General features: G+C 56.5%; 1 protein-coding gene across 1 annotated transcript in view; it reads right to left on the bottom strand.

The window, feature by feature from the left end:
- LOC144728965 (sprouty-related, EVH1 domain-containing protein 2-like) overlaps window positions 1-16,662 on the bottom strand; it is a 65,454-nt gene that overhangs the window by 13,188 nt on the left and 35,604 nt on the right. The window contains exons 2-6 of the mRNA XM_078608761.1: window positions 8,192-8,414; window positions 5,289-5,457; window positions 4,928-4,995; window positions 1,304-1,468; window positions 124-408 (exon numbers count right to left, since the gene is read on the bottom strand). Coding sequence (XP_078464887.1) covers window positions 124-408; window positions 1,304-1,468; window positions 4,928-4,995; window positions 5,289-5,457; window positions 8,192-8,414 — 910 coding nt within the window. The remainder of the gene's footprint in view (window positions 1-123; window positions 409-1,303; window positions 1,469-4,927; window positions 4,996-5,288; window positions 5,458-8,191; window positions 8,415-16,662) is intronic.

Raw genomic sequence — 16,662 nt, 5'->3', positions numbered from 1 at the left:
CTCTCTCAGCCTATTGGCTTTTCCACATAATACCACTGTTATTATCATCCAGCTGGCGATTTCATTCCCGACCTCGCTATCTTAACGGCCGCCCCCACACCGTGCCCCATTCGCAGTGCGTACCAGGCCGTCCTTGGCCGTGCTGTAGGGGCCGCCCTCCAGGTAGGGGTAGCTGTAGTCGTGCTTCTTGCTGCCGGACTCGGCCTTGTCGTCAAAGTGCACGTACGAGTCGGCGGTGCCGGCGGCGGCGGCGTCGTGGTGGTGCTCGAGCTGCCGGCGCAGCGCCAGCGCGTAGCGGTAGTCCTCGTAGCCCTTGAACCAGACCTCGCGCCGCGGCTCCACACGTGCCGCCTCCGCCTCGTCCAGGAAGCTGACGTGGCGCGTGAAGCGGCGCGGAGGCGGCGCCGCCTGCGTACGAGCGAGCATGCGTGCGCGTGTGCATGCATGTGTTTGTGCGTGTGCATGTGTGGGTGCGTGCGTACGTGTGTGCGTGTGTGAGTGAGTGCGGGAACAACGGCGTGCGTCGGTGAGGTCACCACGCGCGGCATGTGAAGTGTGTGTGAGCGCATGCCCGTCAGATTCCTCCACGACAAATACATTTTCTGATTGCGGTGATCCATCTTTGGGCCTCCCCTAGCCTCAAATGAGTGATATGTAGATATTGCAACTGGGTAGACAAAGGCGACCGGGCGTGATGCTGGTCACTCACCCCTCGTGTGCCGTGCCCGGCCTTCGTAGGTGCATGCTAACAGCACTTGCCCCAACAGTCTGTTGAGGCTATAAGGGGGGATATTTGTCTTTGTCTGCGTGCGGCCCCAGAGGCAGCAGGCAGGATGGTCTCTACTGAGAAGGGAATGTTCCCCTTATTTTCTCATTTTTCTGTAGACAACACCATGGTCCAAGGTAAAGGTGCAGCCCTGCAAGTGCTTGTTCAAGCCTCCACTTGCGAGAACTTTAGAGAGCCACGAGAGAACCTTCAAAAACTGACCGGAACATCTCGGAAGAGACTGAAGTACCCGCACTTTACCCCAACACACGCGACCCGCCGATGGATGTCACCGCGGTGAACATTTACACCACGTTGTTCCAACCGCCACGCTGACGGTTGCAATCGAGCCCGACGACCTCTGGACCGCGAGTCTGGTGCCATGACCCTCGCACCACAGAAACCGCTACCGTTGGTAGAGACGGGGGGAGAAAGCGGATGCGGAGCCGGCGCCGAGATTACCGATGGGAGCGATCGGCGCTCCCGCCGGCTGCTCCGGCCACCCCGCCACCCTGACGTCGCGCCGTCACCACTCACCTGGTGCAGGCAGTCGGAGGGGTAGTGGCGCGTGTAGGCCTCGTGCGGCGAGACGTGGTAGTGCCCGCGGGACGCCTCCGTCGCCAGGCTCGCCTGCCTCCTCATCTGCTCGCGCCGCTCCGTCGCGCACAGGTGCGACGAGCACGACGTGCCGCTGTCCGCCGCCTGCGGAGACGCGCACGGAGGGGGGTGGGGGGGGTGGCGGGGGTAGAGATGTGTTGCAAGGTTAGGGATGACAGCACATTCATTCATGTAATCATTCACGATTTCATCATCTGCCTGGCTGGGTCACATCCGTAACAATATTTGGCTCAAGCCCACGCCTGTGTTGGACCATCAACCCCACGATGATAACACAGAGGAGGCGATGCACCCCTGTACCGTGCTGCACCGAGCGACGCGTGGGGGCGTGGTGCTTGGGCTCGCGTAGCCGCCCCACTCGGCCTGTGCCACTCCCTGGGTCCGGGGGTACGACCACGTCTCCGTGCGGTGCCGTGGCTACCGGCAAAGCGGAACGACGCTCTGGCTCCTGGCGACGCCAGGGTCCCGTGCCACGACCGTCCGTGTCGCGACCCTGCACACCCCGCCTCTCTCCTGGACGTCTGTGAGAAAGAGCTTTGTAGCTCATCGTATTTCTTCAGGATATTTAAACAAAGATTCGGATTCTGTCGCTCCATCTCCGGAGCGGGCTCCCTTCCCCGGCACGTTCTGCCGTTCCGTCGCTAGCCTCGTTCGCCCGCCCGTCGGCCCCGTCCGGAGACGCATCCAGTCCAAGCCCGTCTAGTTTCCGCGTCAATGTGTCTCCAATTTTTATGCTTCCCTGGTGTGCATTGCGTTGCTTTTCTTTTCCTGTTTGGAGGCGCACAACGCCACCACTACTTTAGCGTTGACAAAGCGCTCCCCCGGCGACCCCCACCCCACTCGAGCCATCCCCCAGCACGAGCAGTGAATGGACGGCGTTGCGGTGCTGTTCCTTTCCAACGTGCCGGCGATGAGCGCACCGGCCACTGAAGCCGATGGACGCGCTGCACTGCGCTCTCGTTGAACCCCGAAGCTTTGCATCGCTAGCTTCGAACTATTACCGAGATATGAACGGGGCCCTCTGTGCGCCACACCGATACCAGTCGGGCCCGACAAACGCCAGGGATGCACGCGCATCCACATCAGCGCCACCACGAGGGCCGGGATGCCAGACCGACGGAGTGGCAGGAGACGGTCATGGGCATCTCCCACGAACGCACGTCGGGTTTCCAGCCAATCGGAACGGCTCATCGCCATCTCCACGGCAACGTCGCACGCTCTCACATCCTCGTTTGCCAACTACCTCACTGTGTCCTCTTCGGTGTCCCCCTCTTTCCGTCTCGTTCAACCGTCACGTTGCCGGGCATTCTTCCCGCGACGTGGTGTGTCGACGTTCTGGTGACGCGTTCCAACATCTCAGGTCTTCTCTTGCTCCGCTTCCTTCGCCATCGACAACGCTACCTTTCTCTCGTCATCCCACTTCTTTGTGCCTCGTAGAATCGTTTCTCCTTGCTCCACCAAAATATCGATCTGGGCGTTCTCATCTCCATCACCGTCATTGCGTGCGCCGATCAATTCTCGAGCGCTCAGTGCTCCGAGCCATGCATTAACTATTTAAACGCAACTATTTTTTTTTTTACCAGGTAAGGCCCACTGAGGCATGAAGCCCTATTTCAGAAGCGACCTGGCCATAAATGATAGCTCAAGGCAAGTGACTCCTCATGTGGAAATTTATAGCATCTAAAATAATCTAAATGCATGTGGTTTCTAAATGTGGAGGGAAAAACCGGAGAACAACTTCAAATACAAAGCAGGCGTCAGGGGCGGGATCGAACCCATACAAGGTGAGGTCGTTAACATCTCGCCACGGTGGCATAATCGCCACAAACGGATCGAACGTGAGGGCTGCGATCAGCTGGACCACGAGGAACTTCTCACACTGCTCTCCGCTTGCGAGTGAAGGCCTGATTCCAGGCAGCAGGCGGTATCTTAAGAAGAATGCGATATGACACGTGCGGGTGTGAAATCCCCAGATGTAGTAGCGAACAGCGGGGAAAACGTGCCTTCCAAATCCATTCGCCGTGCATTCTGACGATCTGAGGTCACGGCAGCGGAGCGCATTTCAGCCGATCGAAACAGCAACAACAAAAAGCCACCCCCGCTCACCGCCTTCACGGCAACCGAGAACGCCGCGCTTCCGTGTGCGAAGAACGGCCCCTCCATCCGGACGGCCGCGAGCGACACCGATCGCCACGTAGCCGCGCGCGTATCGAAGTGGACACGGGTTTCAACGCCACGAAATACGCGGTATTGACGCGCGAGCCCACGGCGGGTTGGAGACACCGACGCTGGCCGGCGATGCCGTGACCGTGAGCTCTGCGACATTCGCGTTGGGGGTTTGTGTGGGGAGGCGTCCCCGTGCCACCCAGCACCTGCCCTCAAGCCTTGGAGTCCAAGAAACCTGCAGACCTCCAAGTCCCATCGCAGGCAATTCCTCGGTTATGCCGCCGCTGGCGGCTGGGCCTTCCGTTAGACGGAGATCAGCAGAGCCCCACCTAGAGGAGTGATTGGCGTACTCTTCCACGGCCCAGATGTCTTGAAAGAAGCGGTAGTGCCCGCACTTTAGCCCACCGCACCCGACCAACTGTGGTTGTAAACATTGCCACTGCTGGGTGCTCAAGAGGTGGCGGTGATGGTGGTGGGGATTTAAAAAACGATTGTGCGACATCGCTCCTCAAAGCATCGCCTCTCCACTTCCGTCTCTTCCACATGTAACGTTCACCTCCCCCTGTGCGGGACACCAACCCGCTCGCTGGTGTTACGACTCCGATACGCTCCACCGCTGGTGTTCCCCGAACCCAGCCCCATTTGACCGTACATGCTGTAACCTTCCCCCTGTTTTTGTTTGTTTGTCATTTCCCTTTCAATAAAATACTTTCGTGAAACCTCCCCCCACACGGACTCCACTTGGGTGGGCCAGCGAGCCCAAAAGCTCCCCCCCTCCGTAGGATCCTGTCATGCCAAAATAGGGTCGCTGTTCGTGGAGTTTCTGTTTCCGTTCCCGTATTGTACCGGGCTCACAGCGAGTTGCAATAAAAACACAACATATATGTACATATATACTTTGGAGAACAAGAAATGTAACTTGTGCCATTGTTTCAGTTGCCGCGTCGGGATTAGAAGTCCGGTGGTCCGCAAGCTCGGTGTGCAAACCCTAAATAATAATAACCACCATAAATGAGTCCCTATCCTAACCCTTGGCTACAAACACGACGTTTCCATTTGTTATGTAGGGCCCATGTTAAAGTATCTGACACACACACAGGGGCACGATTGGCTAGAATGTTTAATCGTGGGGTCAGCGTTACCCAACCCCAGCGCCCGATGGCGGGGGGTGGGGGGCACGGCACACGAGGCCCCCAATGCTGGCAGCGTCGCCGGGTCAACCGCCTCCGAACGCTGCGCAATCTACGACGACACTGCCGCCGGTGGCACGCGGAGCCACCAACGATCCGTTTGATCGGAAACTCGTTCATTAAAAAGTGACAAAAAAACATATCGAAATAACAATAATAAAATGTCAACAACAACAATTACACTCACATTGCAGCCTTCGTCCTCGGAGCCACCATCCCTTTCGCTGGACACGGTGCCCGGTGGCGTGGGGGCCCCTGCATGCACAAAACAACAACTGCTTCATTTTGTACGGCGTGCAATCACGTCTCAAGGCGCGTCATAGAATGTCTCCTCGAGGATGCAAAGCGTTGGACGTGAATTATGAGAGAGCAACAATTCCGCGAAAAAAAAACTTTGGCAGGGCCCTCCGCCGGGTACACGGGCAGACAGAGCGGGGCGGGGGGGGGGGCGGAGAAAGAGCAGGGGGACCAGAGAAAGCAGGGACAGTGGAGGGGGGGGATCGGGGGGCACAGGGTAGAGTGGTGGGCCTCCCCTCCATTGCACGCACCGAGGTTGAGGTCCTCCAGGGCCTTGCGAACGCCGCGGTCGAACGCGCGCGCGTCAGCCGGGCTCTGGAAGGTGAGGCCGAACTTCTTCTGGTGGATGCGCCAGTGGTGGAAGGTGGGCGTCACCTTGTTGTACACCAGGTCCTGGTCCAGCAGGCACTCCAGCATGACCTGCGAGGGCGGCACCGCAACGCACCTCAGACCGCCGTCGCCTCTCGCGCGCGACGCGGTTTCTCGCGCCAAACCGTTTCTCCGCTCGCGCTTCCGGCACGGTGTGGGGTGGCTTTTTCCACCAAGCAGGAACTGAGCCGTGCTATGCTGGCCTCGCACGCCATCCGAATCTGGTTCGGGTCAAAGCCGTGCTGGTTGGCGGGGCTGCAGACACACGCGATGTCAGTCATTGGAAAACACAAACACCGCGTCATCTGCATGCGTCCTGGTGTGAAGAAGTGCGTGGTGACGTGAGTGGCACGGCCCGGTTTTTACAGTGGAAAAGCGAGCTGTGCTTCCTGATCCGCGCCGTGCTGGCTTGGCCCTGCCCCAGCACGGCTCGGATTTGCGAGTGGAAAAGAGGTATAAGAGGAATGAAATCGATAATTCACTTAACATGGTCTCATTTCTAAAGACCGCCCTGGAATTGAAACGAGGCACTCGGTGTTATTCTTCTGAGCCAACCAGTCATCTTTTGAAACAAAAAATAATTGGAGACCAGAAGTTTGGAATCCAGGTACAAATTTTAGTCACATAACTGGTTCATGATCAACCCCTGAATGGCAGAGGACCTGACTCCTAATATCTCTGAGCAACCCTGCCACTTGAAGCAGCACGCACTATGCCCGAGGTAGATCACTTGCTGTGTTGTAGCCGTTGAGGCCACTGCTGCTGCTGCAGCGGCTGCACGCTCCGCTTTGCTGCCATGCTGCAGAGGAAACACGTTTCTGAATGCAAATGCACGTGGAGTGCGTGCATTAATTGAGAATTTGTAAATCGCAGTTTTCATTGACAACAAAGTGGTACTCATTTTATCCATACTGGAAGGCTGATTGGCTGATTTAACACCAAAACCAGGATTTAAATGACAAACCTTCCGACAGCGCGCTGCTCGCTCCAAACGCTGAGCCACCTGGTCGGTAAGTAAATAATTATATATACACAAGTACTGATATCAAAACATGTCAGCTTTAAGTCAACCACAGCCCATATGGGGCCACTCAAGCAGCATGAGTGGCCCCATATCGCTCGCCAACGACACGGGAATGTGGAATTTCTGGCCCCAGCGCAGGTGTGGACCAGAAGGAAGTGGGGGGGCGGTGCAGCCCAATGGGAGTGGACACCACAAATCACACCCTTTGTGTGGATATCAACATCGCTGCTAGTAAGACTGTGCCTCCAGCGTCGGTACGCGTGGGGGGGGGGACCACTTAAAAATATACGAGCCGAGAAGAATGTCAAGAATCCTCCTGTTGCCAACTTTCGTGCTGACCACGCCGGCGGAACGGCGGCTACTTCCACGAGGGTTCAACGCCCCCCCCCCCCGGCGTCGCGAGCGGGGGGGGGGTGTGGTAAACCGTCCAGGCCCGAGGGGAAAAATCCCGAACTCCCCGGGCGACGCTCCAACTTCTGCGAAGTTCGGGAATCGCGACACCGCGCCCGGCAACCCTCCTGCGCAAGGAGCGACGAGGTTCGGGTTCCGTACAACTCATTTTTTGGGTCGGGTGTTGTGGAAAACCTCCCTTCAACCGACGCGGTCCCAAAGGTGAAGTTGCGAGCGTGAACAAAACGTTGCCCATTCACGGCCGCTTTGGCAGCACGGCCGGCATTGCTGCAGAGCGGCAGGCGTCTGGCGGCCGCCTGACGACGCTGGCTGTAACTACCAGCGAAACGTCCCGCGGGCTCCCAGCTCTGAAATGTCGTGACGTCGCTCTCCGACGACAGCACCAGCGGCCGGCGGTGCTGCTGAAGACGTAACGAGATTGGCTACGCTCGGTCATCGCGTGACAACTTCACTCATCAGCCGTGTCGGGTGGAGGAGTGTTTGCGACACACATTTTACTTTCGCCATTTAACCCAAAAAATAAATGTTACTGGTCTCGGAGGCCTCCGTGTGACGAGCAATTCGGTTTGTTCAAAGGCTAGTTTCATTGTATAGATTTACATTTGGGGTTTAGAAGTTTGCCTGGGGCAACAGAACACAGTGACGTTACGGGGTGTTCAACATCCCCTTTTACAACGAAGAGCACGCTCTGGTAAGTGTGCGGAGACATGAGCGACATTGGCAGGCATTGCATCATCGACTCCGCTCAGTTTGGCACGGCGGTGAGAATGCCGACCACCGGACTATTCAGTCGCCTCAAAATAAATATGACCTGGAAGCAGAAACTGAAGTGGTGTGACCTGCAGTGTGGTGGTTGGGTGAGTGGGTGGTTGGGTGGGTGAGTGAGTTGTTGTGACCTGCAGTGTGGTGGTTAGTTGAGTGGGGTTGTTGGGTGAGTGTGTGGTTGTGTGAGTGGGTGGTTGGTTGTGTGAGTGGGTGGTTGGTTGGGTGAATGGGTGAGTGGGTGGTTGGATGAGCGGGTGGTTGGGTGAGTGGGTGGGTGGATGAGTGGGTGAGTGGGTTGTGGCGACCTGCAGTGTTGGTGGTGGTTGGGCACAGTGTGGTGGATGAGATGAATCAGTATCCAGTAGCAATAGTGGAGGACTCGGTGAGTGTGTGCAGCGTGGGAGCTGTCACCCCGGGTGGAGATGCTTGGTGGTGCCAGTGGTGTTCGTGGTGGCAGTGGCGGTGGTGGCAATGGTGGCGGTCTCAAGAGTTGTGGCCAAGGCAGTTGGTGGCAGTGGTGGCATTGGTGGCGGAGGTGGTAGCGGTGGCCGTGGTTGGCGGTGGCGGTGTTGGTGCTGTGCTCACCAGGTTGTCTCTGGGCCGCTCCCCGTGGATGCGGAAGGTGGTGGTGGTGGTGGCGGTGGTGGCGGCGGGGGTGGCGGTGGCGGCCGTGGCGGCCGGATCGTCGGGGCCGCGCTGCCTGTAAACCCCCACCTTGCTGAGGCCGCCGCCCCCCAGCGGCACCCAGCCCCCGCTCGAGTCGTCGCGCGTCATCACCACGGCGCGCACGCACACCATCGGGCTGTCACTGCGGAGGAACGACGCGGCGGACAGAGGCGGCTTCGTCAGCATCGGAATCTTCGGCGGTGGCGGCAGCATGACAATCGTCGCAGTCACTCCCAACCGGCTGCCACTGCCTCCACCCCTGCTCTCTAATGCGTAATAACAATCATAGTTGACAAACTTGTAGCGCCTTACACCGCCTGTCATCTCAAACATGAAAACTGGACCATGCAACTCACACTATTGACCATATAAATAAAACCAGAGAGATACACACAGACCCATAGAGGTACACATAGACCTATACAGACCCAGAGATAGAGACCCATAGAAATACACACAGACCCACACAAACCCACACAAACCCATAGAGATACACAAAGACTCAAACAGACCCATAGAGATACACATAGACCTATACAGACCCGGAGATACAGAGACCCACAGAAATACACACAGACCCACACAAACCCATAGAGATACATATAGACTCATACAGACCCATAGAGGCAGAGCCGGCCCAGCCACTAAGCGACCCTTGCAATTGCAAAGGGCCCCGTGGCCAACAGAGGGCCCCCTAGAGTCACTGCTAGCTTAGTGGGTGAAAAAATCATACATCAAAGGGGCCTCCAACCAAATTTTGCTTAGGGCCCCCAAAGGTCTAGGGCCGGTTCTGCATAGAGATATGCAGAGACCCACAGAGATACATAGCGACCTATATAGGTACATAGACACCTATACAGACCCAAAGAAATGCATAGAGAATCAAACTCGAGTCGCCGGGTTCGTTAGGCAGCGCGGCGCTAACCGCCACACGACGCTGCCGCTACCCAACGTTCAATGCCACCACCACCAACCAGCGCCGCCGAGCAAGAAGGTGACCACCACGGCTGCCCGCGGTTCGTTCTGTCCATCCAGATCTCCCCGCTCACCCCGCCGCCACTCCAAGAGTGATAATTAATCTCGGCAGCCTTCGCGTGGTTGAACTAGGCCAACAGAGTTTGTAGAAGTGAAATCGCAACAAGAATAATGAATGACGCCGATGCCAGCACGCGTTGGGCTCTGCGGGCGCACAGTTCCAAGGGTGGCCACGAGGAGGCGGCCTTGCCGATTCTACCTTCGGGAGGCGAAGCGGAAGACTTCTGCGACTTGCCGCGCATGCGGCAGCAGCAGCAAATGTGGTCCAGGAGCTAGATTTGTTTTAATTTATTTTACTCGGTAAGGCCCACTGAGCTCTTCAACTAATTTTCAGAAGCGGACCTGGCCACAAATGATTGCTCAACGAAGTGGCTTATCACGTGGAAGTGTACAGCAGCCAAATACTCTGAGCGCGTGGTGTTGACTCTAAATGTGGAGGGAAATACCAGAGGACCCAGAGAAAAAGATCCACGCGACCAAGTGGAGAGAGACACGCAAACTACAAATATACAGCGAGCGGCAGGGTCGGGATCGAACCCACGACCTCCTGCGTACAGGGCGAGGAAGTTATGGCCATGTCGAGGTCTGATAGCCACGCAACGAGAGGGCTTCGGGAACATCAAGAGTTGGCGTGGTTTTCGCCACGCCTTCTCCGTTGAAGGACCGCAGACTCACTCCAGTGGCTGGCCAGCCGAGTTACTCAAGTGGGAAATCAACATCTGATCGTGATTCTGGTTCACGGTCCGTAGTTTGGGTTGCATGACCACACTCGGAAGGTTGTTTGAGTTCAAATCCTGGTTGGGGGTTGACACAGACCATCATCCCTCCCCCTCTACCGGCTCACAAGAAAAAATGTGCTCCAGTTTATGGAGGAAGTCAACAGTGGTTTTCCAATGGGTAGACTCGTCCCCGCAAATAAGGGTGTGGAAATTGCACTGCTGGCTCAGGGTTGTAAACAGGAGTGAGCACTGCCTCGATTGAGACGTAACAGTCTGCTTTTGATTCCGCTGATGAGAAAGAGAATGCCGAAACCGGCCCAGACAGAGTTTACTGCTGCTAAGATGCACTCCCAGAAGGCCGTGCGGACAATGATTTGCGTAACAATTATTGTTATGTTGTATGTGGAGAGACGGACGTTGGGAAGGTGTTATTTATTCAGGGATGATGGTTTCCTGTCTAATTGCTGGGTGGATGTTTCCAGCCGAGTCTGCAGGTTTCTAAAAATACGCCGGAATTAAATGTGTCAGTGGTGCACATCCGCAGCCACGGCTGAAACGATGACGATTTCGTGAGTCCACAAAGGGTTCACAACGTTACAAATGAAAGAGAAACGAGGACACAGACCTCGGGGAAACAAGTTAGACGAAAGCCCTGGCCTCGGGGAGGGCTGGGTTGCTGCCCGGAGACGCCTGGAGCAGCGAGGCGATAGCTTCACAGTTGGTTCTGCACATTTATCAGTAACCTCCCCCCCCCACAACACTATCCCTGTGGCTATCACAGATGGAAACTAAATGTTACAAAGTTCTTGGTTGCAGATCAACGTAATTCCGATTTGCATGGCACGGTTCTAACATATTGGTGGAGGATGAGTTTACGTGCAGAGGCCCGTGGTCACCCCACCCCCTGACCACGACGGAGTCCTCCTCCACTCCTCCATTCCGCCTCCTCCTCCTCAGGGTGAAGTGCTGCCCCTTTAGAGTTGGCACCACGTGCGTTCTCTGGTCATCACGATTCCACCCCACTACCACCATCGCTCTCCAACCCTCCCCAAACTCGTGCTACTGGAGGTAGCAGTCACGATTTGAGGCGACGATTCGATCGTGTGCTTTTGAGTTTGTCGAGGCTGTGCCCGTGTGTGTCCCTGCAGTCACCGATTTTCCCAGCTCGTCTATTAAAAGCCCTGCAAACCTTCCGTGTAACGAATAAACATCGATTGATTGCACATGCAGGTAGGCGCCACAGTGGCAAGAAGTTAACTACCTCACCTGGTATACAGGAGGTCGTGAGTTCAAACCCGACCCTGACACCTGCTGTAAATTGGTATTTTCCGTGTCTCTCTCCCCGTGGTCGTGTGTATTTTTCTCCGAGACAACCAGTTGTCCCCTCCACATTTAGAATCAACATCACGGGTTTTAGAGTATTTGGCTGCTATACATTACCACATGATGAAAAGCCACTTCGTTAAGCTATCATTTGTGGCCAGGTCGCTTCTGAAAAAGAGCTAGACAACTCAGTGGGCCTTACCTGGTAATAGCATAAAATCTATCTCCTGAACCACATTGCTTCTGCTATTGTTAAATAAATAGTTTGGTTTAGACTAGATGGTTTAGCTAGGCCTGCAAGCAGGGAATGACTGCCTGTGCTCATGCGCAGCCAGCACGACTGCCCCCCGTGCCAGCAAAGACGATGCATCGAGACGATCAACGGCCTCGCCAGACTACACGTGGGCCGGCGCCTTGCGGTCGCTCAGCAGGTCTGCGTACGCGCGTTGACCCCGTAGCTCCGTCACGTGACGCGTGGCACCTTGATGCATTCATCCCACGCCGCGGCTCACGCCTGCCACATGCACGCCGTGCACACCCCGACTGTCCATACACTGCCGGGCCATAGGCCCCTCCGCACCGTGCGGATGATCGTGGGCGCTGTTTGACCGTACTTCGGCGCGCCGGTCAGCGCGCGGCGTTGACGGGGGAAGGCGGAGAGCAATGCACGCGGGAGAGAGGCAGCACTGTGCAGTGCACCGATGGATTTTTTTCTTCCACGAGGGGTTTAAACGGTGCGACGGACATTGACTGCACGTCAATTGTGCAGCAAGGGAGCTTTAGGCACGGGCACACTGTTGGTGTTGGGGCCCCCCAATCAAGTCCACTGCTCCACCCCCCCAGCCCCCCCCACCAGATTTTTAAGGCCACAAATAATGAGAGATGGCACATCCACGCCTCTCGCCGATGCAGTGGCAGGGCAGTTTTGTGTTTCGTGTTTTGTGTTTTCAAGGTGTGCTGTCACCGCAACTCGATGCTTTCTCCTGCATGGTATCCGTGCCGCTCTCCGCCCTGGCGCGACCTCACGGGCTGAGATCCGCTGCAGTTAACGCTTAAATTAAACAATTTTTTTATTTTACCAGGTAGAGCCCACTGAGCTATGTAGCTTTTTTTTCACAGGCGACCTGGTCACAAATGATAGCTCAACAAAGTGGCTTATCATGCGGGAAGGTGTAGCAGCCAAAAACAAGTGATGTTGATTCTAAATGTAGAGGGGAAAACCAGAGGGCCCAGAGAGAAAAATCCGGACGACCACGGGGACACACACACACACAAACTCCAAATATACAGCAGATATCAGGGTCAGGAACGAACCCACGACCTCCTGTGTACCAGGCGAGGTAGTTCATTGACGTGAATGTGGCCGGTCAGATGGGGAAGAGCAACGCGTCTGAGTTCACCCGTGGAAACCATGGCCACTACCACCACTACCACGGCCACCACCACTATCACCGCCACCAGTACCAGCACTACCACAGTCACGGCCACCACCACCAACACTACCACAGCCACCACCACCACCACTACCACGGCCACCACCACCAACACTACCACTACCACGGCCACACCACCAATACCACGGCCACCGCCACCACCACCACTACCACGGCCACCGCCACCACCACCACCACTACCACGGCCACCACCAACACTACCACCGCCACCAGCACTACCCCCGCCACCAGCACCACCACGGCCACCAGCACCAGCACTACCACCGCCACCAGCACTACTACCACCACCAACACTACCACGGCCACCACCACCAACACTACCACGGTCACCACCAACACTACCACCGCCACCAGCACCAACACTACCACCGCCACCAGCACCAGCACCACCGCCACCACGTGTGAGCATGCCAGCTCAGGTTGTTGTGCCGACTCGCCACGGGGCTCCCCGAGTGGACGCCTCTCGCTTTGCCTCGTCCAATGGGACAGGACCAATTTCACATTCGGTTGCCATGGATTCCACCTCCCATTCCTCCCGATGCTGTAGCGGCAGGAGGGTGACGTCGTCGAGGCGGCGAGCGGATGTTTACTGTCGGAGTTACCGGGTCACGCAGTGGCACACACTCCACTACCAAACACCACTCCTTCTGCCCACCCCTCTCTCTAGCCTCGCGCGCTGTTTGTTAAGGAGATTTAAATCTCGGTGAAGCTTCCTGGTTAAATAAAGGGGAGTAGTCGTGGTAATAATAATAAGTGGTGATAACGCACACAGGTTTTCCACAAAGCAAGAGGATGACACGGCTCAGTGTGAATTGTTTCACTCGGAGTTGTGGCTGTGTTCACGTCAGCTCGAAACCAAAGCCTCCCCCCCCACTCTTTCTTTCGTTATGAGAAATTTTTCACTTTTCTGGCCTCTCTTTGCACTGTGCAGAAGAGCCATTGCCCAAAACGTCACCTACCACAGACTTTAACCTTCAAGGCCATAACAGGGTTATTATCCGTGCTTGTGTGCCACTGCCAACCCACCACCAGCAGCAGCAGCATCGCCACAATCCTTGAGCAAACTGTAGCTGGGCCCAGGAGAGAGACAGAGGTTCAAACGGGAGCTACTGGGACAACATTTGTCAGCAACACGGTCTGGGTGAACCGACGATTTGCTCAACTCCCAAAGAGCCAAGGAATTGCGCGTGCAGCGCACGTCGCTTGCGAGTAACGCAGCTCAGCAGCTTGAGCAGGAGGTGACATCCCATTCAACAAAACAAACGTCCTTCAACGGTGCGACGGCCAACGGGATGGACCGCTCACCGCCGGCCGCTTCCGCAGCGGGGATCCACCATGGCCACTTGGAGACGCCGGGAGGTTCTGCGCTCCACTCACGCCGTGCGTGACACAGTGGCGCCTCTGTGCCACTGTGTCAGTCTGAGTGGCCCAACCACTTGCCCTCCCTCCCTCCATCCTTCCCCCTCCCTCCCTCCATCCATCTCCTCCCTCCATCCCTTCCCTTCCTCTCCTCCCCTCTTCTCCCTCCCGCCCTCATTCCCTCTCCTCCCCCCTCCCCCCCTCCCCCACCACTTCCTCTCTTGCCAAGGGCAGGTGCAGCACCGTCAGCTGTTGTGCACCGGCCCTGGGGCAGGTGCCCGGGACGCGAGCGGTGGTCATGGGGGGGGCGGCCATCCCAACAGCGGAGGCTGAACGCGTGCCACGCTTCCGAGACATCGCCACAGCTGCCCCTCCACGCTTCGTCACCCCCCTCACCACTCTCACCCCCCCCCACCCCGAGGCTCCTACTCACCCCCCCCCACCACCCCCAGCCAAAATAAGAACCCGTGTTATCATTTAGCGACAAGGCAGCCTCAGCCTTTTCATCACGGGCACAAGAAGCGTTTCTATTCTTGCGCATGACAGCAGCGGCGATGCGGTTCAGGAGCTCGATGCCAATGTCGAGGTCTGCTGCTGGCCACGGCGAGAGGGCTTCGGTTCGTGTCGATTTACGATGAAGAGGCGCAGACGACGGTGGCTTACTCTACGGTCTAGCGGTTGGGCCGCACGGAAACAATGGCGCTGCTGTGGCTCGTGTTGCGGGTCGTCCTGTTAACGATGTCACGTGATGGGGTTGATGGTTCCACCACCACTGTGACTTGAGGGGATGTCAAAGCCGGGCGGTGTGCGATGTTTTGCGTCTCGAATGAGGCATTTAAATCTGGACGTTCTTCACCACCTGGGTGATGCTCTATGATGGTGACAGTTCCATAAAGGGGGATCAGGACACAATAAGAGCAAAACTTTGCCATGCTGATGTCATTATGGCCCAAAGCCTCCGAAGGCACCTGCTGTGGTGGTGGTAGTGGTTGGTGTCCAGCACAATGCCACCAGGGTCATAGCCACTCCTGAGCCAGTAGTTGTTCCGGGGTGCCACTGTGGGCCTCCTTGAGGCCTACATGCCGTGAGTGACCACCAGCCAGTGACCCAGGGTCCTCCGCTGTCCTGTGGGCCACTTTGGGCGAAAAACGCGTTTAGCAAAAGAAATTTCTGCCTAAATCATGTAACGAGAGAGTGTGGCGAGATACGATGTACTACTACTACGGACACCCAGTGAGATGGCAGGACAAATAACCGAGGGTGCGCAGCCACTGCATTATTTTATCGCTCCGCGTACTGTTTCACTGTACCGCTCAGCCGCTCAGCTCAAGAAAGCGGTTCGTCGTCAACCGCTCAGAAACGGCGCGATAACGGCGCGCGATCAGCATTATAACGGTGCCGCCCATGTGGCCACGTCGCAGCAGAGACACGGAATCGCTGGCTCCTCTCAAGGACGCGCACCGTGTCTGGAGGCGCTCAGCGACGAGCTCACCGCAAGACAAAAAGTGCTCCGCTGCCAGAAGTTGCAAACGAAGGCAGCGTTCCTCTCTTTTAATTGCGAACCCTGGTTAGGGCAGCACCTTCATAAACTGACCGCGCAGATTGATTAATTTGATTGTTCTTCATTCAACCGGCTGAGAGCCCCTGGAGGTTCATTACCGTTTGCAAGAGACCTGCGAGCGTGTAGGCATGGGTGGTTAATACACGCGTAGTTTGGACTCCGATACGAACACACGACCACCGTTGTTGGTTGTTGTTGTCACAAGCGATAAGAAGGGGCCTCTACGTCACTTTTGCAAACCCCCCCCCCCCCCCGTGAGATTATTGTTACGAAACGAGCATGAGATGTAAGGCCACACCGGCTCCCCCCGCGGATCTGCCAAAGCACGAGCCGACCCAGTCGCATCCGCGACACACACCGCTGCGCCAGGGCCTCGGGCCAAGAAAACGTCAAAACTCTAATTTGTCTCAGAAGTTTCGCAGGGCCCAGGGGAGGGGGGTAGAGGAGAGCGCAACAAACAAAAAAAACCCGCCGGTGTAACTGGAGCTTCCCTCGCCGGAAAAGGACGACTCGGCCAGCGCCTCGGTACGAGCAGAAAGCAGCGCCTCTTAACGTGTGGGCGCACGCACGAACGCAGCGAGCACGTGGGCACGCGAGCACGTGGACACGTGAGCATGAACGCACGCGAGCACGCGAGCACGCGAGCGAGCGCGAGTCGTAGGAACGTGCCGGCAGACGCGCCGGGCTGCGGAGACCGGCACTTCTCGCGACACCGCACTCGTGTGAACCGCCACTGTACACAAAGATTCCTCTATCCCTACACATACACGCACATACATATGGATGCATATATACATACATGCACATGCATACATGAAGTTCAACATGCAATTTTTTTTGTTTTACCACTGAGCTGCGTAGCTCTTTTTCAAAAGCGACCTGGCCACAAATGATAGCTCAACGAAGTGGCTTATCATCACGTGGAAATGTATAGTGGCC

The sequence above is a fragment of the Lampetra planeri genome, chromosome 30 (genome assembly GCF_965212315.1).
Source record: "Lampetra planeri chromosome 30, kcLamPlan1.2.h2, whole genome shotgun sequence".
Lineage (NCBI taxonomy): Eukaryota > Metazoa > Chordata > Hyperoartia > Petromyzontiformes > Petromyzontidae > Lampetra > Lampetra planeri.
Note: the sequence above shows the minus strand (reverse complement) of the source record. Positions and strands in the feature narration are given on the sequence as shown.